Source organism: Hippocampus bargibanti, linkage group LG07 (assembly GCF_051943395.1).
Source record: "Hippocampus bargibanti isolate YZ-2025 linkage group LG07, ASM5194339v1, whole genome shotgun sequence".
Lineage (NCBI taxonomy): Eukaryota > Metazoa > Chordata > Actinopteri > Syngnathiformes > Syngnathidae > Hippocampus > Hippocampus bargibanti.
The window spans coordinates 1,675,218-1,700,008 of NC_142740.1; the positions used below are offsets into that span (position 1 = coordinate 1,675,218).

The 24,791-nt window shown below is 42.4% G+C and overlaps 4 protein-coding genes across 5 annotated transcripts in view; all 4 read right to left on the minus strand.

Moving 5' to 3' along the window:
- The window catches only part of palld (palladin, cytoskeletal associated protein), a 36,584-nt gene extending 24,982 nt beyond the window's left edge, over nucleotides 1-11,602 (minus strand). The window contains exons 1-2 of one of the 2 annotated variants that reach the window (XM_089000200.1): nucleotides 11,450-11,602; nucleotides 8,573-9,385 (exon numbers count right to left, since the gene is read on the minus strand). In XM_089000200.1, the coding sequence (XP_088856326.1) occupies nucleotides 8,573-9,384 (812 nt within the window). In that variant the 5' untranslated portion in view covers nucleotide 9,385; nucleotides 11,450-11,602. The remainder of the gene's footprint in view (nucleotides 1-8,572; nucleotides 9,386-11,449) is intronic. The other variant, XM_089000201.1, reaches the window with a different exon arrangement.
- A 2,667-nt stretch (nucleotides 11,603-14,269) lies between these two features.
- On the minus strand, nucleotides 14,270-17,147 carry LOC148895067 (uncharacterized). Its single transcript, XM_089000209.1, is given in 3 exon segments — nucleotides 14,270-15,706; nucleotides 15,709-15,770; nucleotides 16,902-17,147. Coding segments are annotated over 3 exon segments (1,446 nt in total). The 5' UTR covers nucleotides 17,098-17,147; the 3' UTR covers nucleotides 14,270-14,518.
- Nucleotides 17,148-17,417: 270 nt separating this feature from the next.
- Nucleotides 17,418-20,474, minus strand: LOC148895068 (uncharacterized). Its single transcript, XM_089001100.1, is given in 3 exon segments — nucleotides 17,418-18,299; nucleotides 18,301-19,319; nucleotides 20,192-20,474. Coding segments are annotated over 3 exon segments (1,437 nt in total). The 5' UTR covers nucleotides 20,385-20,474; the 3' UTR covers nucleotides 17,418-18,074.
- Nucleotides 20,475-20,874: 400 nt separating this feature from the next.
- LOC148895069 (uncharacterized) lies at nucleotides 20,875-24,148 on the minus strand. The gene is made up of 2 exons (XM_089001099.1): nucleotides 23,848-24,148; nucleotides 20,875-23,473 (listed from the first exon to the last, which is right to left on the minus strand). The coding sequence occupies exons 1-2, from the start codon at nucleotides 24,038-24,040 to the stop codon at nucleotides 22,521-22,523; spliced, it is 1,146 nt and encodes a 381-aa protein (XP_088857225.1). The 5' UTR covers nucleotides 24,041-24,148; the 3' UTR covers nucleotides 20,875-22,520.
- Nucleotides 24,149-24,791: the final 643 nt, after the last annotated feature.

Genomic DNA, 24,791 nt, shown 5'->3' on the forward strand with positions numbered 1-24,791 from the left:
TCCGTGCCAGATGGCGCTGAAGCGATCTGGACAGGAAACTTAGGAGAACGATCACAAGCAAAAACACACTTCACATCATCAATGGAGGATGATTTCCCCAACCCCTCCCCAAAAAATTACTAGGCTGAATCGTACGTCTTCTTTGTCTGTTATTGCTCCAATGTTGTGGACGTCAACTGACCGCATAAGTTCAAGCGGAGTCCAGCTGTACTCACTGAGCTCTTCTTTTTGTCTTTAAATTTAATTACAAACTAATGTCTGAAGAGAAGGGAGAGCGAGAGAGAAAGAGAGAGAGAGAGAGAGAGAGAGAGAGAGAGAGAGAGAGAGAGAGAGACAGAGAGAGAGAGAGAGAGAGAGAGAGAGAGACTATTTGGACAGAAGGCAGATGACGTTTGGACATTCGGACCACAGTGATCTGTTTATGTATTTTTAGATGTATTTTTGTATGTGTGTGTGTGTGTGTGTGTGTGCGTGTGCGTGCGTGTGTGTGTATGCGCGTATGTATGTATGTATGTATGTATGAATGTATGTATGTAAGTATGCACGTATGTACGTATGCACGTATGTACGTATGTATTTATGTATGTATGCACGTATGCACGTATGTACGTATGTATGTATGTATGTATGTATGTATGTATGTATGTATGTATGTATGTATGTATGTGTGTATGTATGTATGTATGTATGTATGTATGTATGTATGTATGTATGTATGTATGTATGTATGAATTTTTTTTTTTTTTATTTAACCAGGCAAATCACCTTTGGGGTCTGCTCTGTAAGATACAGAAAAGCATCGACGTCGCACATCCTGTCATACTTCCAAAATAAGAGTATAATAAGGCAAATGTTTCACTGACATTTAGAGCAGTGTGACTTAGGAAGAGGCAAATGTACTAAACAAGTTGCAAAAGTGCAACATGCTTTTATTTTGAAGGCCTGAAAACAAGTACAAAAATGTGACTGCTTTTATTTTGATTAAAAAAAAATGATTCGACAATAAAATGTCACCAATTTCAGACACAAATAAAATACGAACCAAATTTCAGTTCACATACATCAGCTCAAAACACACAAAATATCCGATGAAAAACTACAAAAACACGACGACAATTTGAAAATGGCCACAAGGATTCATCTGAAACATTAGCGTGAAAGTGTGTGTCTTTGTATGTATATAAGTGCTAACCGCTAAAATAGTGACAGACATGAAGCAGCTGGAGGAAGAGGCGTTCCTATTTAACGCACAAAGTTCCGACTCGAACGTCTGTCATGGCAACGGCGATTATTTGGAATTGTAGCCGCAAATACACAACAATAAAATACTCGCAAATGTCAACGTTTCTATTGGAATGAGCCTTACCTGAGCCCCCAGTGGTGCTCCCGCTAGCACACATACACAAACACGCACACACACACACACACTGAAAGCGACTGAGTGAGGAGTGGGATTGTGAGGACACCCCCTATCCCTCCCATACCCCCCCCACTCTGCCCAAGGGTGGAGGCAGGCTAAACCTAATTTACAGTCACTGAGCTAGAGAGCAAAAATCATACCTCCACTCAACAGCCCCCCCCCCTTTTTTTTGTGCTCCGGAATGTTCTGCAAACGTGTAAAATCCCACCAGCCACACAAGGCGACGGTCGGTCCTCTTACGGATGCCCCCAAAATAGCTCTGGGGGGGGCTGTATTTTGCTCAGGAGAGACCACCCTCCCTCTAGAGCGGGATTATTTATGTGACTTGTTACTAAGGGTGTTGAGGGAGGGGGGGGGTCATAATTTGAGGAACTAAAAATAAAACAGACAATAAAGGTCACGATATTGATTTAACACACACACAGCTTGTATGAGATTTATTTGTATATTTATTTATGTCTTGATTTTGTGTATACTTATGTATTTTTTATTTTTTTTATTTAATCAATTAAATATATATTTTATTTTTTTATTATCAACTTCTTTAGTTGTTTGGTCATGTATTTGTGTCTATTTATGTGTCTATTTATTTATTATAATTATTTGTATTTATTTATTCATTATTGACTTGTTTCGTTGTTTGTTTGTGTAATCTGCTATCTATTAGCTATCTGGCTGGCTAGCTAGCTATTCACTATCGAACTGGCTGGCTATCTAGCTGGCTATCGATCTGTTGGCTATCAATTGGCTAGCTTGGCTATCTGGCTGGCCAGCTAGCTATTTGAGATCTATTAGCTATCTGGCTGGCTAGCTAGCTATTCACTATCAAGCTGGCTATCTATCTGTTGGCTATCAATAGGCTAGCTAGCTAGCTTTCTTTTTATTTGAGTTACTTCCGGGTTGAGTGAACGCTGGCGCGTGTGGCTGCCGCTGCTCATTCGCAGAAAAATATTATCCTGTGACTGTAAAGTGACCTTGAGTTTTGAAAGGCGCTTATAAATGAAATTTATTATTTATTATTATTATTAGTCTATTTATGTGTCTGTCTATTTATTTATTTACTTTTTTATTATCAAATTCTTTAGTTATTTGTTCATTTCTTTGCATTTATTTGTCTATTTATTTATTTATTTATTATCTATGTTTATTTATTATCAACTTCTTTAGTAGTTTGCTTGTTTATTTCGTTTTGTTTATGTATTTATCTATTTGTTTGTCTGGCTATTTATTTATTTATTACATTATTATATATGTTTTGTATTTATTTATTCATTATCGACTTCTTTAGTTTGTTCATTTATTTGTTTACTTTTGTCTATTTACTTATTTACTATTGATTTCTTTAGTTATTTGTTCATTTATTTGTGTTTATTTATTATTGATGTTTATTTATTATCAACTTATTTAATTGTGTCTGTCTGTCTATTTTTATCCACTTCTTTAGTTGCTTGTTCATGTATGTGTGTTTATTCATTTAATTTTTTTGTCCAAATGAACTATAAATGTTTGTGAATTTTGCATGTTCTATCCCGGGCTTGTGTGGGTTTTTTTCCGGGTACTCTTGCTTCCTCCCACATTCCAAGAAAAAACATACACGGCAAACTGATTAAACACTCCAAAAGGACCTTCGGCGTGAGTTCGAATGTTTTTTTTTTTTGTCTTTGTATGCAACTACGATTCGCCAGTAACCGGTTCAGGGTGTCCCCTCGCCTACTGAGGATACAGTGGATCGGAAAAAAAGGGTGGTTGTTAATTGTAAAATAGAGAATCACTGAATCATCCCATCTTTGTTTTCTTCTTGTTTTGCTGTCCCAGTGACCTCAAATGGACCACATTGCTGCGTTTTAAGAGTCGGGGTGTGAAATTCCTTGCGAGAAATGAATCACGTCCAAAACCAATTTATCCAAATAACAACAACATAACAAAGCCCTCCAGTGGGTATAATTCACAAGAAATAACATCATATGTCTCACCGCCAGCCGACAGAGCCACTTTCGGGGGGCGCACCTGAACATAGGCGAGAATCAAGCAGGGGATTAGCGGTTATTCTGGGACCCTGTGCAATAAGAAACTCATGGGAGGGGGGGGGGTCTCACCTTGTCGGGTGAAACTTCACACCCAGTCTCCAGGCGACCTTGGGTGAGACGTCGAAAACACAGAACGGTTTCCACAGACAGGGCCGCTGTTAACATGCCAGTGAGAAATTGCGATGGGTGAGCATTTTTTGTTGTTTTTTTTTTTACTGCCGATATCTTTACGCACATCAGTCATTGTGTCGGTAAGACGCAAAAACAATATGTCAAAGTGACAGGGTCGCGCCCATTTGTGAAATGTCAGCGGATTTATCGACTTGACAAAGGGAAGGCAATTACAGCAGGATACTAAAGTGGAATTCGGGGGCTAAGTTTGCGACCTCTAATGTAGAATCATGTTTTTTTTCACCTAATGTATACGTGAGTTTTTAGAGCTACAAATGTCTCAGACACCGCTACACTGATGATACATATTGACATGAAATCTTGATAAAAATGTCATAATAATCAGATTCAAACAAACTACAGTATCTTGATTTTTTTTTAATCTATTTGTAAGTGTCACTGCATCACCGAGAATCATTAATTTGGTGTACTTTGTACGGTGAGGTTTTATTCAACCAGTTAGACGTTCACTCGTTTACTCCGGGGTCTTCCACATCCAATATGGCGGCCGCAGCCTCAGCCCCGAACACAAACACACAAAAAACAACTGCCGGTAACTTTGCTCATCGTGTTTATGTTCCTGTTTGTATTTATGGCGTCTAATGTTTGTGCTTGAGAATTCGTCTCTGGTTCTCTGTGGTAAATTAAACAAATGATGAAGTGTTGTAAAACAATCAAATCTTCTGCCTGGAATTCTTTGTTGTTGCATGCGCTTGGTGATTAAAAAAGGTTATTTTTCTTATTTTATATATGTACATCGATGTGTCTATATCTATATAGATATAGCTAGCTAGCTAAATAGATAGCTAGTTTATTAGCTATGTAGTTACGTCGCTAGCTCGCTACATCGCTAGCTCTATCTCTAGATTTTTTATTCAAATATCAGTTCTCGGGATTGCTTTCTGCCAACTATCTGAATCGTCATTGACCTAAAACAAAACTCCGCATTGGTCTGGCCCTAATATAAACCGGCTTACATTTGGAATCCAAGTGAGGCATGGAAACACTCACTCACGACTTGGACGTTGTCGACATGATGACATCAGGGTTCGTTTTGATGTCATTTTTTTTCGAGCAACAAATTCTTTGTGTTTCCTCTCGTAGACATGCGGAGGAGTTCAAGTGAAGCCTGGGGGGATGGGGTCGTTAAAAAAAGTCAGCGTTACAAAGCGGCTGCGTCATGAGTCAGCAGCCGGTCACCTTCTATGACTTCACTCGGCTGCTTTCTAGTTGAGGCCATATGTATTAGTGATGTGTCGTTCGCGAACGAGCCGGTTCTCTAACATGATGGAAGAGCCGCTTCAAACAAGGAGCCGAGAATGGGAGCCGATTTTTTTTTTGTCCTCTATTCCCAGCCCCCAATTTTCGGTTAAAGCCGCAAGTGATTGGTCGATATCCGTTGTAGAGGATGGAGGGGAGAATTACAGACACACGCAACAGTGAGAAGAAGGGGGGGGGGGGGGGCGTTAGGGTAGACAGGTGGACAAATGTTATGGTATTATGGTGTTTTATTTATTATTATTATTTAATTGTGATATTTTTTACTAGTTGGTATGATAGCATTATTAATATGAAAAGCAAATTAGTGACAGCTGATCATCACCAGACTAACCACGGGGAAAGTGAAAGTTTGTGGATGATCTCTGTGCACATAAAAAGCAAGCCAAATAAATAATATTTGATAATGTTTTTTTTTACATGCGTAATTTGTTTTTCACATAATTTTACATGATTTTTGGTAGGCAATTTAAGCAACAAAAAACTGAAGAGCCATTTGGGAGCCAAAAGAGACGGATCTTTTTAGTGAGCCGATCCAAAAGAATCGGCTCTCTAAAAGGAGCAGGAAATCCCATCACTAATGTGTAAGAAAATGTGTGGGGGGGGGGGGGTCTTCCAAACACTCCCGGTGAATAACTATTTTTTTCAAAATCGAATTAAACTCACTGAAGTACAGCTCGCCAATTCCGGCGGTATTTCCCGGATGGATGAGTTTATAAGGTCAATGGAGACGAGGCCGACATGATAACAGACCCCCCCCCCCCCCTCCTCGGCTACGCTCACCTGTTGTTTGGGTTGCATTTAGCGTAATGGTACGGAAGAGCATCAGACTCAAGGGAAAAACGGCTACCCGAGGACACTATAATTGTGCAAGATGGATTTTTAGGTCTACTCGGCATAATGGCAAAGGTGTCGTCAAAACAACAGGAGAGAAGATCAAAGACGGACGAGTCAAAACGTCGACTTTACAATCCAACAAAGGAATTAAACACTTTAGTCTAATTCGTTGTCATATTTGCTTTTATTTTGAAGGTATGTTGTTGAAATAAAGTAAATGTTGCCGAATTACGCGGCGAACGGAAAATTATAAAATCACAAATCTTGCGCAATAAATAAGGGGGGGCATACGCCGATTCTCAATGTGTATGGCAATGATGTACATATCATCATTACACAATTGGAAATAATTTCAAAAAGCATAGCGGTCAGAAATGTATCCCATCCTAAACCAATGTCTTTACTTCCTTACTTGAGTGGCTGACGTCATTTCGTGTCTGACGAAGGACTGATGAGATTGGGGCTCAGTTTGTGGTGGTGGGGATTTAGTTGTTGAACAACTAATGTTGACCCCGCTATTGCCCCATGGTAGTGGCTGTTCCCTTATACTGAGATTATTCAACGCTCATTGACTTTATTGGCAAATGGACTCTAACAAATTGTAAACAAACTGTGGTCGACCACACACGGGAGGCCAAAGTGTCTCTTTTTAAGCTGCCATAAACTCGCTCACTCATTTTTGGGTGACAAAGTCATCCTGCTCCGTTATTAATACTGGCTAATTTCTGAGAGGAAATGTAAGATAAAAACCACTGAATATGATATCATTTATCCCAAAAATAGTTCCACAAACACGCCAGTCGATGGACTAATGGTATTTGCTTCCCTCTAGCGGCCAAGACGCAGACGTACAGTTAAATACACGGCAAGCAAGCCAGATAGTAGTTAGCTAGCGAGATAACAAGTGAGTTAGCTAGCGAGTTAGCGAGCGAGATAGATAGATAGATAGGTAGATAGATAGATAGATAGATAGATAGATAGATAGATAGATAGATAGATAGATAGATAGTTTTTCTACTAGCTAGTGAAATGTAAATTTCTAGTGAGACTAATAAAGGCATAGATAGATAGATAGATAGATAGATAGATAGATAGATAGATAGATAGATAGATAGATAGATAGATAGATAGATAGATAGATAGATAGATAGATAGATAGATAGATAGATAGATAGATAGATAGATAGATAAACTAGAAACTATACTAGCAAGCTCCTTCAAAATGATGTGTGTAATAATTGGGGCAGAATTAAAACGTCTTGTGGGAGTCGGGGGACAGTTACAATGACGGTTTAATTTCCATAGACTGCAGTTGGTCATATGATATGGTACGCTTTGGGTCACGGGATGAGACGTTCCATATATAGATTGATTTTGGGTACCGTATATCATATGATGTCATAAGATTTGGGTCAAGAGCTGTTAGGGAGGGTGGTGATGTGGTATGCATTGGATCGCAAGATGGATGGGGGTACAAAAGATCAAAATACTAACAACAAAAAACACATTATATGGTTTGTGCTCAATACTTTGGCTCGCATCGGCAAAACGATACGTCAAATTTTAAAAAAGTGTGTGTGTGTGTGTTGTGTGTGTGTGTGTGTGTGTGTGTGTGTGTGTGTGTGTGTGTGTGTGTGTGTGTGTGTGTGTTGGGATGACATATCTGGAAACAAGAGTGCAGTGTATTTTTAGCATCCTGTGCATAACTCAGGTGTGGGTGCTAGCTGGTTCATGTGTGTGTATGTGAGTAAGTTTGTCCTCTCACGTGGAATAACTTGCAGACGTAAAAATGAGACGTGTCCCTACGTCAACTGGATCTGGTATTGTACCGGATTCACAGAGAGTGAAAGTCAAGCAGGGATGGGAGGGTGGGGTGGTCTCGCTCGACCTTATCACCGATGGACAGAGCCGCGTTCAGTCTGGACATTTTCACTGATATGTGCACACTCTCACGGTCGGTCTGCAGAGCGTCCGCAGACACATTCTGATGTCATTTCATTGTGACATTTAAATGGACACCTGTTACTTACTCAATATTGACCCCATATTTAACTGTACTCACCAAACAAGGAACTCACATTGCACTTCTTGCCAAATAGTGAAAATGGTGTCTAACTAGCTCTGCTTTTCTTCTTTTTTGTCCATCGATGAGAAGCTTTTTTCATAAAACAGCAAAACCCTTCACTAAATCGCCATGGTGGGGTGAGGTTCAATTTGGATCGTTCCTATAACCAACTTCTTAGGCAACGTAGGCTTAGTTATGTTGATGAGGTGATAACAGATCAAATGGGGCAATCAGGCCAGTCGTAGACCCCATACTCAGGCAGGACAATAGAAGTAATCAGGGTAGCCGCAGGGAGTAGTCCTCTGCTCCCCCCAACCTGAGAGCCCTGGTTAATCTGCTTCCATATTTAATTGCGAACCCCAGTAAAACTGAAGTGCCTTGTTTCTTGTTAAATAATGAAGCCCCATTGAACTCCTTGCAAAATAGTGAACCCGCGGTTGAGAATGTTGCTTTGCTTCCTGCCGAATAATAAACCTGCATTCAACTGAAGCCACTTGTTCAACACCAATGGGAATGATGAAAAATAATGAGCACACTCACGCAGAAGATGATACTGGCATGAGCTCACATACAGAAACTCACACAAAATCACACCGCCATTTGCTAAATAGTCAACCCACATTGAAGTGAATTGACCGTTCCCTGAAGATCTTTGCCACCTGCCAAATAGTGACTCCACCTTGAACTAAACAATTTGTTAGTTCCCAAACAGAAAATCTCTTGCCAAATAATGAACCCACAGTTAACCCTCAGAAAGTAAAAAAAGGGATGTACCTAATGAGTGGTAGTGGGTTTCCACTGACTCTGCATTCCAGACGAATGGGACTTCCTTCCGCCACCTCCTGACTCTTCAGTTTCTGCACAAAACACGGCGTGGATAGGGGTCCCGATGCGGTCCCGGAGGGTTTAAGCTCTGGAGCGACCGGCGCCCCCTCCGGAGGTCCGACTTTCTGCTCCGTCTGGCAGGTTTTGGCGGGCACGGCCGTAGCGCCCTGAGTTCCCGGTCGTTGGTTCCCGGGTGATAGATATCCACTGTCCGGGGAGGATGACTCCTCGTCTCCACCGTGATCCAGGTGAGAAGAACCTTTAAAAATGGATGATAGCTCCTCGATGAAGGTTGCGGCGCGGCTGCAGAACTCCGAAGCCGATGACGTGCGGTCGTTTAGCTCCAAGCCTTCGTGAAGGAGTCGAGGTTTATCCTGCTTGTAGACCGGCGGGACCGGATTGTGGCGTCCCATCTTCTCTGGTGAGGAACCATTCGCCTGATTTAGCGGTGGGGTGGTGTCATCCGTGCTGGAGGATTTGATTTCCTGGACAACTTCACTGTCATTCAAAGGCGTCTTTTGGAGGTCCGAATGCCCGTCCTCCACTGTGTCCTCAAAAGCCTCCCAGGCCAGATCCAGGCTACGGTTGATCTCCTCTGCGCTCAGGAAGGCAGTGAGGTCGGCGAAGTCCCCATCGCCGATGTCCGGCTCAGTCGGGAGGGCGGCGTCACCCTCTATCGCAGCTGCTGGAACACCTTCCGTGGAGTCCTTGAGCAGGACGGAGATCGGCGGGAGTGGTTGGTTCCAACTCCCGTCCTGCATCCTGGAAAACAACCAAAGCTTTTTCATTTGAAGGTCCTTACTCTGTGTTGTAGTCGTACATACAAGGCCCAAACCGTTCTGTGATTTATGGACCTTGGACAGAATTTTAAAATATATTCTACAGCCCGACTGAGGGTCAGTTTAAAGTCTTTGGGCTGCGGTCGTTTGATGATCTTCTGAGTGAGTCCAGTCAGAAGACAATTCGAACAATCAAGTCGACTGGAGTTATAAGCAGCTCCAGGTCTGCCTGGATCAAGAAACTATTCAGTCTGGAGGGTTATTTTTACAGTTAGTAAAAAGCTGTTTTAGTGATTGGTTTGATACGACTGCTAAAAGTCAAGTTCAAGTCTATCAAGCTAGCTAGCTACCTCGATAGATCTCAAAATTTCAGACTCTGTCTTTCAGTTATTGAAAACATTACTTAGCGTAACTGTGTGTCAACTGTTGAGCCACGATAGCCAATATTGGCCTTCTGAAGAATTTAACACATGGCTAATACACCAAGAACTGACCTAAGACTAATTCTACCACCTCAGCTAGCAAGCTAGCTACCTCAATCGACCCCATAATACTTCTTTCCTAGCTTGCCACAATTTACAGAGTAGCTTGGTGCCATTCTTTAGATTCCCAATTCTCCTGCTTGACGGCCGAAAGTAGCTATGGGCGCTTGTTAGCTTGCGACTAGCTAGCGCCTCTCATCATGGTGTGGAAAACCCCGTGGACAACTCAAATGGGATTTGTTCAAGACAAGCGAATATTTTTTGTGGCTCAAACAATTGGGGATGTGTGGGCATAAATATGATGCTAGCAATGTAGCATCTATATTTAGAAGAAGCCTGGTTGCCCCCTTCATAGCTACAAGACGCATTTTTTAAAAGATTTCATCATCCAAATGTTATTTTTTTTAATATGGACCTCCCATAATTAAACAAAAAAATATATGTACGTATATTTATTTATTTCATTGAGTTTTTTGGCAACCGTTTGAGCGTGTTACAAAACAACATATAGTACATATCGCTAAATGCTCTGAAGGCCTCATGCCGTCCCAAAGGAGCAGCTGCTGTTATTTTTAAACCGAGGCCGTGCTGCAGGCACTCCGACGCCCTCGTCGCACGATGGGCCAAGCCACGAGTAGGGGTCCTTCATCATCCCGCGAAAAGTAAAGTGCGGGTGATGTTTACCAAGCCAGATTACAAATAGCTCTTAAACGCCTGATTCCAAGATGGCGGTCGACATTAAATATGAAGGTGGAAAATTTCACACGACACCACCCGAAGCCCGTCGGGTCTTCTGTGACGTGAAATGGGATTGAAGTGTATTTTGTATGAGAAGTAAACAACCTGGAACGAGAGGTCGGTTCCCATGGAAAGGGTAAGACGGACATTTTGGAAATACAGGTAGCATCCGACTTACGACCAGCTCAACTTACGACCATCCATACTTATGACTACGACCTCCAGACCCTATCTTTTAACATTTTCATTCTGGGCCTGGCACCGCAACGCGCTAGCACGCAGGCAACGCGTACGACAATTTTGGCCAGCCAGCCAGCATGTCACTCTCGCACAGCAATCGACTGTGTGATGGCACCAGAGGAGAAGTGTTTGCGTGTCATTTAGCCTCCGAGTCTCCATTCAACATTATGAATGGATTTTGACTTACGACCTCTTGGTCGGAACGAAACTCGGAACATACGTCGGATGTCACATTTATTTGAAATGATAAACTTTACGCGGATATTTAGTACACAAACATAAGTCTAAACATTTGAGCTTTTGTCAAAAGCAGACATCCGTGCAGAGTCCTTGATTCAAGACCGTTTGGCATGGAGAACGGTTACAGGGTTCAACTTAGCACATCATAGCAATAGCAATTCATTCATTGATTCAAATCAATAAATATGATTTGATAACTCATGAATCCAACAGCACGTTTGAAAATACCCAACAGTAAAATAGCGCATAAAACACATTACCATTTTTGTCCCAATTGCAGCTCTAGAATCCTCAATACCAAACAATCCCTGATCAATAAATATCAATCACCCCGATCAAACACATACCTGCCTTCAAGTGGGCTTCTCCTCCAGAGTTCCTTCTTGTCTTGTCTTTCCAGTTAAGCCTCAAGAATGAGCGTCCTTGTCCCTTAATGGTCTGGAAGTCAGATAGGTCTGGGACCACCTCTCGGGTTCGGGGTCCGCAGTGACTCTGCGGTCCTCGGCTGGGGCTTCTTGCTGAGTGTGTGTGTTGGTTGGAGGCTAAATTTGGCTTCCTTGTCTCAGGTTTCACAGCTGGACTGCTGTCAGTAGGGGGCGGGGTAGGGTATTGCCCCCCTGACAGATGATTGCAATGCGTCACGCGAAAAAACACCACACTGTCTTAAGAAATGAAATGAAGTTATTGAGGAAAAGGTTTATTCAGCCGTCATTTGTACTTATTTAACGGTGTCAAATGTTTCGCTCCTCAGAGGTGGTCGTGCCAGACCTCTGTTCTGTTTGGCCCCTGTGCCGGACCCCCCTCATTAGCCAGCTAGCTAATAGATAGCCAAGAGATAGCCAGCCAGCGAGCTAGCTAATAGATAGCCAGCTAATTAGCTAGCTAAAAGATAGCCAGCCAGTCAGCCACCAGATAGCTAATAGCCAGCCAGATAGCTAATAGATAGCCATCCAACCAGCTAGCAAGCCACCAGATAGCCAAGATAGCCAGACAGCTCGCTAATAGATAGCATCTAACTAGCTAGCTAATAGATATCCAGCCAACTAGCCAGCCATTAGATAGCTTATAGAGAGCCAGCTAGCTAGCTAATAGATAGGCAATAGATAGACAGCCAACCAGCTAGCAAGCCACCAGATAGGCAGCCAGCTAGCTAATAGATAGCCAGCTAACCAGCCAGCAAGCTGGCTCGCCAATAGTTAGCCAGCTAACTAGCCAGCCACAAAACTTTCCCTCGACGGACCAATCCTGTACGAATGAGACCCTACACAGACTTGCATGAGTAAGCTAGTTGAAAATAGAACATTAAATTTAGCAAACTTTTGAGTGCGGGCTTGGCTGAGAAGGGAAAGAAAAACAAAATTGCCCATCTTAGTCCACTTCAGACAGCGAGCCACAGTTCCGGCAGAGGGGCTTCTCCGCTTGGCTGCGGGGCAACCGTGCCCATATGAGGAACATCTCAGGGCTCGGGGAAGTGACTTTTTGGGAGCGTGACCAGCAACTCAGGAGTCTCACTTCTGGTCTATTTGTGGGGCCCTGCTATCGCATTTGCCCCCCCGCCTCAACTATTCGCGGTTCCTCGTCAATCTACTGATTATAGTAGAGTGGGCCCGTGACAGACCCCAGGAGGAATTTCCACTGTTAAAAATGTGTGTACCCGTCATCACGCCACAATTACAGGGTTCCTTGGCTTATGAACTTAATTGGTTCCCGGACAGTGTGTAAGGCAAAAAGTGTGTATCCCAAAAATTAATTTCCCATAGGAAACAATTAAAATGAGAATAATCCGTTCCCAGGTCCCCATAAAACATAATTTTCTAATTTTCTAAGCCTTAAAAGTACACAAAATACGCCTTATTTTATGTATAATAAATGTGCTATAGTATTCTAATTCATGAAATAAACAGTACTTTATCATAAAGTAGTTTTATTTACCTTTGTGATGGTCGTTGATGGCTTGATGGAATGGAGTGGCCGATTTCATCAGCATTAAACACTTGATGAGGAACGTAGCCTTCTTCTTTCACCATCTTGAGGAATGATCCCTTGTAGGTGCTTTCTCTGCCATAATTTTACCTTGTTCCTCATCAATTGTGTTCTGTTTAGCTGGCTTGATAGCTTTTTGCATCAAGTGTCCAGATGGCTTGTGCGGATTATTCGTGGAGCCTGATTGATGGGTATTTTAACCTTGCAGTCTACACTCTGCCTTTGAACCGAAAAGTTCGTAAGCCAAGAGGTTCGAAAACCGAGGTATCACTGTATCTTGTTTCGTTTTAAAATAGCCACATGACTTCATCACAACGGCAATAGCCGATAGCCTACTTTATCTGCGTGGGTGTCAGAATAGCGCTACGATATTTCTATTCTTACACGACCCATCGAAAGCATGACTCCCGACGTCAAAATCTGTTGAAGCAGAAAGTGAAAAATGGCTCGGATCAATTTAAAAAAAAAAAAAAAATAACTCATTCACTGCCATAGGCATGCAAAACTGTGCCCACTCCAGTGCCAGGGTTTTTGTCATTGTCACTTGAATTCCAGGACCCACAGAATATTGAGTTTTAGGACTGAATAAACATTCAATACAGTGTTAGAAACCTTAGAATCTCTTCTTTTCACAGGAAATAGTTAATTCCTAAGCGATCTGGAGTTATCTGAGCTTGAAATGAGGGCAGAGATCCAAAATACAATGCAATACATTCATACTTTTGAAAGCAGAAAAGCAGAGTAATACACTGGGGTCCAGGTTACTGCGCATGCGCAGTAACGGCTTGTTCGCGGTTCTTTTTTATCATTTCAAATAATGTATGGCGTACGACAACTTTTATACAGGAATTGTAATCATTTATACGAGCAGCTATTAGCCAAGGTTGACAGGTATGAATCTCAAACTCGCATCATTTTCACCTTTTCTTGAGCGAAGTCGAACTCACGAAACGACTGGACAGTGATACCTTGGCTTACGAACTTAATTGGTTCCCAGACAGAGTGTGTAAGGCAAAAAGTGTGTATCCCAAAAAAAACAATTTCCCATCGGAAACCATTAATCTGAGAATAATGGCTTCACTCTCTCTCTGTCTGTAAACCCAACCCCCCCTCACTGCTACATTCTTGACCAATCACGTGGCTTTAATGACGACTGGGGGCGGGGAATAGAGGACCAAAACAAATCGGCTGCCATTTTATTGTTTGGACAACGGGCTCGTTCGCGAACGATACATCACTCATTGTGGCATCCCGAAAAATAGTTTGTATGCCAAGGTAAAAGTTTCATAAATTTAACGTTCGTAAACCGAAGTTCGTCAGCCAAGGGGTTCGTTAAACCGAGTTATTTCATTATAAAACCGTAACCCGGAATGGGGTCATGAAAACCGTAGTTTTTACAGCAAAACTGACGACGATAGGCGTCAAAGATCGAGCTACTGTCCCGCGGACCCTTGATTGTTTTTTTTCCGCCCGATACAAACGTGGCTATTAACTTGCGTCTTAAACGTGAACCTTTTGTGACAGACGTCGCAGCTGAACAGTCTCTCGCCAGTGTGCGTCCTCATGTGCATGCTGACGTAAGCTTTGGTGGAGAATCCTTTATGGCACACGGGGCAGGTAAAAGGTTTCTCACCAGTGTGCGTCCTCATGTGGGTGCGGACGTCCCGCTTGCAGAAGAAGCAGCGTCCGCAAACCTCGCAGCTGAATGGTTTCTCGCCCGTGTGCGTCCTGGTGTGCGTCTTCAAGTGCGCCTTGGTGAAAAAGCGTTTGGCGCAGACGGCGCAAGCGAAGGGCTTGTCGGCAAAGTGGCGTTTCATGTGGATCTTCAGGTACTGCTTGAGCGTGAAGGTCTCGCCGCAGACGGTGCAGCTGAAGGGTTTGCGGCCCGAGTGGGTCTCCGCGTGCGTCTTCATGTCCGATTTGGTGGAGAAGCTTTTGGAGCACACGGTGCAGCTGAAGGGTTTCTCTCCGGTGTGCGTCCGCATGTGGCGCTTTAGCGTCCCCTTCAGGCTGAAAGTTTTGCCGCACTCGGCGCAGATGAACTGGGAGGGGTCGGACGGCGGCGGCACTTGCGATGCGCCGCCGTGCGTTTCCAATTCCCCGCTGGCGGCGGATATTTTGAAGCAAGCGAGCGGTTTCTCCAGAGAATGCGTCCTCATGTGAATCATCAAATATTTCTTAACGGGGAATTTTTTGGCGCAGACGTCGCAGTCGAAGGGCTTCTCGCCCGTGTGTTTGGCCTGCACGTGCACCTTCAAATCGGACTTCCTAGTGAAGGTCTTGCTGCAAAACGAGCACCCAAACGGTTTCTCCCCGCTGTGTGTCCTCATGTGCCGGTTCAAGTTCTTCCTCTGGATAAACGTTTTGCCGCATTCCGTGCAGATTAACGGGTCGTTGTCACTTTTAGCGTCCGGAGATTCGTCGCTGAGTTCCGTGTCGGACGAATCGGAGATGATGTCGTCCGTGTTGACTTTCGTTTCGATTTCCCAGCTGCCGCCGCTTAGGTTGCCCTCTACGCGTTCACCACCTGCGCTGTCGTCCTCGGTTTTGACGGCAAAGCTGCTCCAATAATTCTGGTCTTCTTTTTCTTCTTTTTTGACATGAAGAGGCTCTTTTGGCTCCCCCCCTGGTTCTTCTCAGAGGTAACTTCTTTTACTTCACTCTCCACCAATACTCGCTGGATGTCTGAAGGACAAAAAGGAACATGGAGGAACTTTTTTTTTCTGCGAAAAATTGGAATACTACTACTTGGTCAAAGTCTAGAATTTGAGGGCAGTTTTTTTTTTTACTCATTCACTACCATTCAGGAATTTATTCGGGAATTGAAAATATAACATAGAGCGCCATTCCTAAATTTGTTCAAGTTTTGTTTTTTCTTCTTTGGGTGCCGATAAAGCGCTGGACATGGCCTTTGGCAATGTTTTTATCCCTTCCACAAGGGGGCAGTATTTCCCTGTTTGGTATGTAAACGCTTAGTTCCAGCTTCAGCTCTTGTTAAAGCGCTATATAAACCAATATGTATGTATTGCATTGTATTTTGGACATCCTCCCCCATTTCAAGCTCAGATAACTCCAGACACGTATAACTTAGGAAATCACTCTTTTTTAATGATGAAAGAAGAGAGTCTAAGGTTTAGAACACTGAAGCGTTTGGGACAAAGCGAGCAAGCAAAAGGTTTCTCACCAGCGTGCATCCTCATGTTTGTGTAGTCCTAAATCAATGTCTGTATTGTATTGTATTTTGTACCGCGGGCCCCATTTCACACTCAGATAACTCGAGACGCATATAACTTAGGAATTAACTCTTTTTTTTCTGATGAAAGAAGAGAGTCTAAGGTTTCTTATGCTGCATTGGATGTTTATGTAGTCCTAAAACTCAATATTCTGTGGGTCATGGAATTCGAGTGATAATGACAAAAACCCAGGCACTGGAGTTTTTTTTAATATCGTCTGGCAGTGAATGAGTTAAAAAACTGCCACATTACAACCTAAGACAAATATGAAGTTATTAAAACATTCACACCAGCACCCTGCCCCAAAAAAATACGGTGAGTGAAAATGTGCTTCCCAGAGACTTAACAAAACTCGAACAAATTCGGGAATGGCGCTCTACGTCATAGTTTTGATTCGCGAATAAATTCGTGAATGGCAGTGAATTAGTTAATTGAGTAGTTTCTTGATTGTCGCTATGGTTACGTCAGTTAATTCAATAAAATTAGCGCAATGCAGACGGGCACATCAAAGTTGCCGACACCAATTATTGATTACAAAATAAAATCGTAGAAATGTGAAATGTGATCAAACTCGAGAACAAACCCGACGTGTGTATTTTTCCAACTTGAGGCTTGAGAACAGCGTCCAGCAGTTCGCGTTGTCGCTCGTTCTCCTTTTTGGATCGACAAAGTTCCTCCTCGTAGTCCGCGATGGTTTTCTCGAAGAGTTGGAAGATCTCTTCGACAGCCACGTTTAGTCGTTGCTTCACCAACTCTCGGAGTATCCTCACTTTGCACATTTTTAATGGCTGCAAAGAGAGCGAACGCGAGCCAGCAGCCAACACGGCAATGTTGATGACTTCCGCATTTTCTTCTTCGGTGGTGAATTTACGCGGATAACCGCGTTGCTGCCACCTCGTAATCGTTGTCTTTGTTTTTTTTTTCTTTATCGTGAAAATGTTTGACATTAAATTTATATTTTAGAATTACATTTTGTTTGATACTAAGTAGCATTTTTGTGCGGTCGTTGAATAATGTGAAAATCTTTTTTGAGAGGGGACACATTTATATTTGGATTGGATTTGCCTTTATTAGTCTCGCAGTGGAGAAATTTACATTTCACAGCAGCAAAGTTATGAAAGAAATGCTCTCTATTAACTGTCTGGCTAAATAGCTATTTAGCTGGCTATATATCTAGCTATTTGCTGTCTAATAGATGTAACGTATTATTATTATTATTAATAGCTTCCTGGCTAAATAGCTATCTAGCTAGCTATTTGCTATCTATTAGCTGTCTGACTAAATTGGATTGGATTTGCCTTTATTAGTCTAGCTGTCTGGCTAAATAGCTATCTCGGTATATATCCATCTAGCTAGTTACCTAGCTATTTGCTATCTGCTTAAATTGCAATCTAGCTGGCTACCTAGCAGGCAATTTGCTATCTATTAGCTGTCTGGCTAAATAGCTAGTTATTTAGCTAGCTATCTAGCTCGCTCGCTATTTGCTATCTATCAGCTGTCTGGCTAAATAGCTATTTATCTAGCTACCTAGCTAGCCAGCTATTTGCTATGTATTAGCTTTCTAGCTAAATAGCTATATAGCTAGGTTTCTATCTAAGTGGGTGTGGGTGTCTGCCGCTGCTCACCCAGAGAAAAAAAACTTACCCTGTGACTGTAAAGTGACCTTGAGAGTTTTGAAAAGCGCTTATAAATGAAATTTCATTTTATTATTATAGGAAACAGGACAAACTTGAAACAAATAGTCTGGCGCCCGCCTTTAAAGTCCCGCAGTGTCGTTATTGCTGTTTTGATATCCGGTACACACGTGACTGTAGACTTGCGTCTTAAAAGTGAATCTTTTGTGACAGACGTCGCAGCTAAAGAGTCTCTCGCCGGTGTGCGTCCTCATGTGCATGGAGACGTAAGTCTTGGTGGAGAAGCCTTTGTTGCACACGGGGCATGTGAAGGGTTTCTCCCCGGTGTGTGTCCTCATGTGCGGAGATGTTAGTCCGTTTGTCCGTCGCTTCAGAATGCGCCGCCACGTCCGCGCCGTCCATTACGAAGCACCTGTGTTTGTCGAGCTGATACTTGCAAGAGCGCCTGGGGCGGCACCCGTTGCAATCAAATGGTTTCTCCCCCGCGTGCGTCCTGGTGTGTATCATTGCGTTCTTCTGATAGGCAAACCTTTTATTGCGCGCGTGGCAAGCTAACATCTTCCCGCCGCCATGTTTGCTCACGTGCAGCTTCAAGTCGTCACCCCGGCTGAAGCGTTTGGGGCTAAGCGAGCAGGCAAAAGGTTTCTCCACACCGTGCGTCTTCGTCGTGGAGCATCCGTTCGAGATCGCCTCGCTATGGCGGTCTTTTGTCCTCGCCCGCGGACCTACGTGTGCCGCTCCCGCGTGTGTTTTCATGTGTATCATCAAGTACTTCCTCAGAGTGAAATCCTTGGCGCAAATCACGCAGGTGAAAGGTCTCTCTCTCGTATGCGTGGCCAAGTGGTTCTTCATGTCGGACTTTCTGCAGAACCGCTTAGCGCAGAATGAACAGGCAAAATTTTTCTCGCCCGTGTGTATGATCATGTGCATTTTTAGAGAACTTTTATTGGCGAATGATCTCTGGCATTGGGGACAGACGAAGGGGTTTTTGGTGCTTTTGGAGTTTGAAGGCACCTTGGCGTCAAGGCTGTGATACGTGTCAGACAACGGCGACATCACGACGGGCGTGTCTGAGAGGGGATTGAAGTCCAGCACGTGCGTGTTGGCAGCAGATTCCATGCTCTCCTCAGTTTGACGGCCATGAAGCTGTGAGGACTGATCTTTGTCTTCCTCGCTCTTTACGCGGATGTCGCCAGTCCATGTGAAGTGAGGACATTTTGCTTCTTCCTCCGGCATGTAAAGCTCCTCCACTTCCCCACTGCTCCACGGTTCTTGCTCTTCCTCTTTAACGTGGGTGGGCTCTACCGGCCCATCCCTGTAGACATCTTCAACTTGTTCTTGACTTTTCACCAACACTTCCTGAATATCTGCAACAACCAAGCCAAAACACGCAGAAATATTACCAAAAAAATGGCATCAAGAGAAACAATAATGGAAATTTAATATAGCAAACAAGCTAGCATGTATGCATGTATATATTAAATACATAATCATAATAATACATTTCATTTATAAGCGCCTTTCAAAACTCTCAAGGTCACTTTACAGTAATACATTTTTAGCATAATAATAAGAAAGCTAGCTAGCTAATGGAAATAATAACAATAATACATTTTATTGATAAGCGCCTTTCAAAACTCTCAAGGTCACTTTACAGTCACAGGATAGGTTTTTCTGTGGGTGAGCAGCGGCAGCCACTCGCGCTAGCGTTCACTTAACCTGGAAGTATATAAAAATCTAGCTAGCTAATGGAAAATAATAATAATAATAATAATAATAATACATTTCATTAATAAGCACCTTTCAAAACTCTCAAGGTCACTTTACAGTCACAGGACAACTCAACCCGGAAGTAAATAGATAGAAACCAAGCTAGCCAGCTAGTAGATAGCTAATAGACAGCCAACAGATAGCTAGCTGGAAATCTAGTCACCTAGATTGCCCTATAGGTAATAGCTACCTAGCTAAATAGTTAGTTAGCTAATACACTGAATGTCATTATTAAAATCACAGATAGAAAGCTAGCTAGCCAGCTAGCATATAGCTAATGGATAGCCAACGGATCGCTAGCTAGATAGCGTGTAAATGGCCAGAAAGAGAGCATGTCAACAATCAATCAAACAATATCCCATTCTGAAATTTCGAAACAGTTAATTGTGAACAGCCTAATTGACGTCATAAGACAGGTAGTTGTAGCGCCCCCCCCCCCAAAAAAAAAGGGAAATAAAGGTTACTTAACCTGCTCTGCGTAGTTGAACCTGAGGATTGAGAACAGCGTCCAGGAGTTTTCGTTGTCGTTCTTTCTCCTCTTTGCTTCGAGAAAGTTCCTCCTCGTACTCCGCGATGGTCTTCTCAAACAATTCGAATATTTCTTCGACGGCCACGTTCAGCCGTTGCGTCACCAACGTTCTCAGCTTTCGGACTTTACACATTTTTGAATGTATTTTTTAGCGGTTACTCGCGTGATGTTGGTGTTTGGGTGAGAGATCGTCAACACTTGGCTGGCGCTAGCATATGACATAAAAATAGGCTATGTTAGACGTCACAAAAAGGCGACATATGGAAAGACTACATTTCCGGTGACAAACGTTTACATTTAACAGCGAGACCGGATGCGTGTTTCAGATAGATTATTATTTTTTAAACTTCTTGAATTAATAATAATAATTATATGTCATTTATAAGCGTCTTTCAAAATTATGAAGGGCACTTTACAGTCACAGGATAAGCTTTTCTGCGGGTGAGCAACGCCAGCGTTCACTCAACCCGGAAGTAACACACACACAAACACGCCCCAATAAATCAGAATTAAAATGTGATTCAAATAAATTCAACATGTTTTCAGTACTTGTATTTTTTCCACATTTATGCTATGATGAAAGATAATTGTGTCAAGGCACATAAAAAAGGTTCATATAAGGGTTGGGTTTTTTTTGTTTATTATATGTCAACATTGGATACATTTTTATGACAGATTATATTACAGAAACGTTGATATGGAATTTCCATCGTCACCTAATTGCAATGTCAGAACATAACGTTAATAATGAGCGTACTATCACGTGAAACGTAATTGTCCTTCATCGGAGTCCAGTAATCTGCATCATATTTGCACATTAACAGTCAATAATGCAATTATTTGCATTTTATTTCTGTGAAATTTACACCCATCGATTCCTTGCAAAACTCCTGTGGAAATCAGAATAGGTGTCCATCACTCAACCCGGAAGTAACTCAAATAGATAGAAAGCTAGCTCGCCAGCTAGTTGATAGTTGATACAGTACATAGCTAGCCAGCTAGCTAGCCAGTTTGATAGTTTCAAACATAGATCAGTAACACGTCTATGCATATACAAATGAAATCATTAAGGCCTGACCGAAATGTACTTTTTTTGGGGGGGTGGGAGGGGTCAGATTCAGATTATTGGCAGAAAAAAATACAACATACAGTGATACCGTGACTTACGAACTTAATTGGTTCCCAGAAAGTGTGTATAAGGCAAAAAGTGTGTATCCCAAAACATTATTTCCCATAGGAAACCATTAAAATGAGAATAATCCATTCCCAGGTCCCCATAAAACATAACTTTTCAACTAAATAAGGCTTAAAACTACACACAATATACCTTATTTTATGTATAATAAATGTGCTATGGTATTGTAATTAAAGAAATAAACTGTAGTGTACGAGTCCATATTTCACTGTGTTTTCTATTCATGTTCTCACCTTTTCACTTTAGTTTTTTTTTTTTTTGTTTCAAGATCTGTCGTCTCCCTTTTGCGTGTGTGTGTGTGTTTCTGTAACCCCTCGCCCCACTAACTGCTGCGTGTGTCTCCTCCCTCCCCTACCACGAATCTTGACCAATCACGTGCAGCTTTAACCGAAGACTGGGGGCTGAGAATAGAGGGGACAAAAGCCATCTGCCATTTTCAGCTCATTGTTAGGAGCTCCAAGAACCGGCTCGTTCGCGAATGACACATCACTCATTGTGGCGCTTCCCGAAAAATAGTTTGTATTCCAAGATTACATTCTCGCAAATTTAACGTTCGTAAAGCAAAAAGTTCGTTAGCTAAAGCGTTTGTAAGCTGAGGTATCACTGTATCAATTAATTTAAACAATATACGATGCATTTCAAAAAGTAATACCACCTATACACTAGAATAGGCATCAATGATAACACGGCTATTCGCTATTCATGCGACATTGTTATTCGCATTCCAAACTGTAACTGTTCCAATAATAATATATTTCCTTTTCTCGTTTGCACTGGGTGGCGTTAATGTGTTTAATGAATGAAATTAGAAGGACAATAATCCTCGTTACGTATTTAATTAAGAATACAAGGTTACAAGGTATGGATTTTTGTATCATTGTTTGAGACCAGTGTACAAATGCTGTAAATGGTTAGAGGACATAAAGGTAAAAAATAAAAATTAAACAATCATTACACCGATTATTTTGGTTGATGTTTGAATAGCCGTAATAGGCTTTAATTGCCACGCCGGTTAAAATGCTTGTGCAGTCACGTAGTTCAACAGGTTTGGTACATTGCGGTATAACGATGGTTTCAACTCTGACAATTAGCAGCCGCATTGTGATCCTGTTGGCCCTCGGCGTGACGTTTAATGTGCACGGTGAGCGTTTCCTGCCGGGAAAAACATTTGCTACAAATGGGACAGACAAAAGGTTTCTCCCCAGTGTGTTGTCTCAGATGTACGCTAAAAGAAGAACTACCGGAGAAACCTTTACCGCAAACGGTACACATAAAAGGTTTCTCCTCTGTGTGTAATCTCATGTGTATCCGTAGCGACGAGTTACAAGATAAACCTTTAGCGCAAATTGGACACGAATACGGTTTCTGGCCGGTGTGTTTGCTCATGTGACTCCTCAAGCCAAATTTATCGCGGAATCCTTTGGCGCAAACCGAACAGGAATAGGGATGTTCGCCCGTGTGGATTCTCATGTGTCTGTTCACGTGATGCTTCAAGGAGAATTTCTTATCGCAAACCGAGCAGGCAAAACGTTTTTCTCCCGTATGCGTCACCATGTGGTTTTTTAAAACGCTTTTGTTGACAAACGTTTTACCGCAATCGGAGCAGACGAAGAGTTTTCTTTCACCTTTGGAGTTGGACGCTTCTTTGTTGTTGTTGTCCGTGTCGGAAGAGTGCGACATCAGGTCTTCCGTATCTGATAAGGGAGCCATTGTGTTTGCTCTCGTGCAGAGATCTTCGCCGTGTTCGCCGCTGGTTCCTGTCGTTGGGGATTGACTCGAGCCGCCGGCTCTGTTTTCTTTACTTGGATGGCGTGAAGAGTGAGCGGCGTCATCTTCGGTCTTCAAACGCATATCGGATAGCGTGAAAGTGGTGACGTCTTCTTCCTGTAAGGCTGGACTCTTCCATACGTTCTCTTCTTCTTCTTCCTCTTTAATTAGGGGGAACTTTGCCGGCATCTCCTCGTCGTCCTCGTCCTCTTCCTCCTCCTCATCATCATCTTGACTCTCCACCATGACCTGCTGAACGTCTGGGCCAAAAAAGGGAAGAACAGCAAGATGGTTTTTTTCCCTTAAAATATGTGATATGGTGTTTAGACACGTGGAAACCTAAAGAAATGCAGCCCACCTGTATAAATAGTTTCACGAGACCATAAAAGTTAAAGAAATACACAGGCAACATTTGCTCCCATGATCGTTGCAATCTGATTCGTGAATAACCGGCATGTTGATAATTACTCATCCGTATTTTTATTATTTTTGTCGTAATGCAAAATGTAAACAAGCACGTCAAAATGGTGGCCGTTTGACTGCAATGGCGGACAGGTGAACTTCAAATCGGTCAAATCCAAACTAAACAACACACTGTTGGATGACGTGATGTGTATTTTATTAGAAAACAAACCTGCTGCGTCCAGTTCGGTTTGATGGTTAAAAACACTGTCTAGAAGTTCGCGTTGCCTCACGTTCTCCTCTTTTGTTCGGCAAAGTTCTTCCTCGTACTCGGCGATGGTTCTTTCGAACATTCCGAAAATCTCTTCGACGGCTACGTTAAGTCGCTGCTCCACCAAGGCTCTTAAAATTTTCACTTTGCACATTTTGATACACTCACGGTAGTTGACTGCTGAGCGACGGATGCGGAATGTGGCCTTTTTTTCCTTTTCTCCGTGCAGGAATAAGCTATAATGTGGGTTGTGCTGACCCAAAACGCCCACGTAGACAGTTCCGCCCAAAAAGCCATCCTGCGCATGCGCATATTGGGCCGCCATCTTTGGGATATCTACGGTAACCCTCCAGGGATGAAATGCTTGACAATTTGTCGATATCAAATGAAAGCGGTAAAAAGCATTTGGTTTAATGAAAATATAATAACAACTGATAATAATACTAAATAGATCCATATTTTTGTGTTTTCAAATTTATTTGAAAGTTCTATAATTTTGAATACATCGTTTCCATATTCACAAACCAGGCTACGAGTGTCTTAATTTCTATTCAGGCATAGCAAACAAAATAATAAAGCGAACACAAACATACTAGACAAAGAAAGATTATAGTCAAGACAGTTCATAAATCTTTTCGGGAACACGTATTAAATATATGACAAACACAGCCGAGAAAAAAAAAAACAGGGGGAAGAAACGACAGCTACAGAGGAACTGTTTGTTGTCAGCGTGATGCGCCATGTCACCTTTTTTAAACAGTGTTCAGAGGTTCTTTTGGGAAGATTATCCAAAATATCCTCCAAAAAGTTTCATCTTAGTATTCCACCAGTTTGTGGAACAAAGCTGCCTCTCACAGGTCAGTCCTGGTACTACAACAAATTGGTTTAGGAGGCTCACGTTTAAA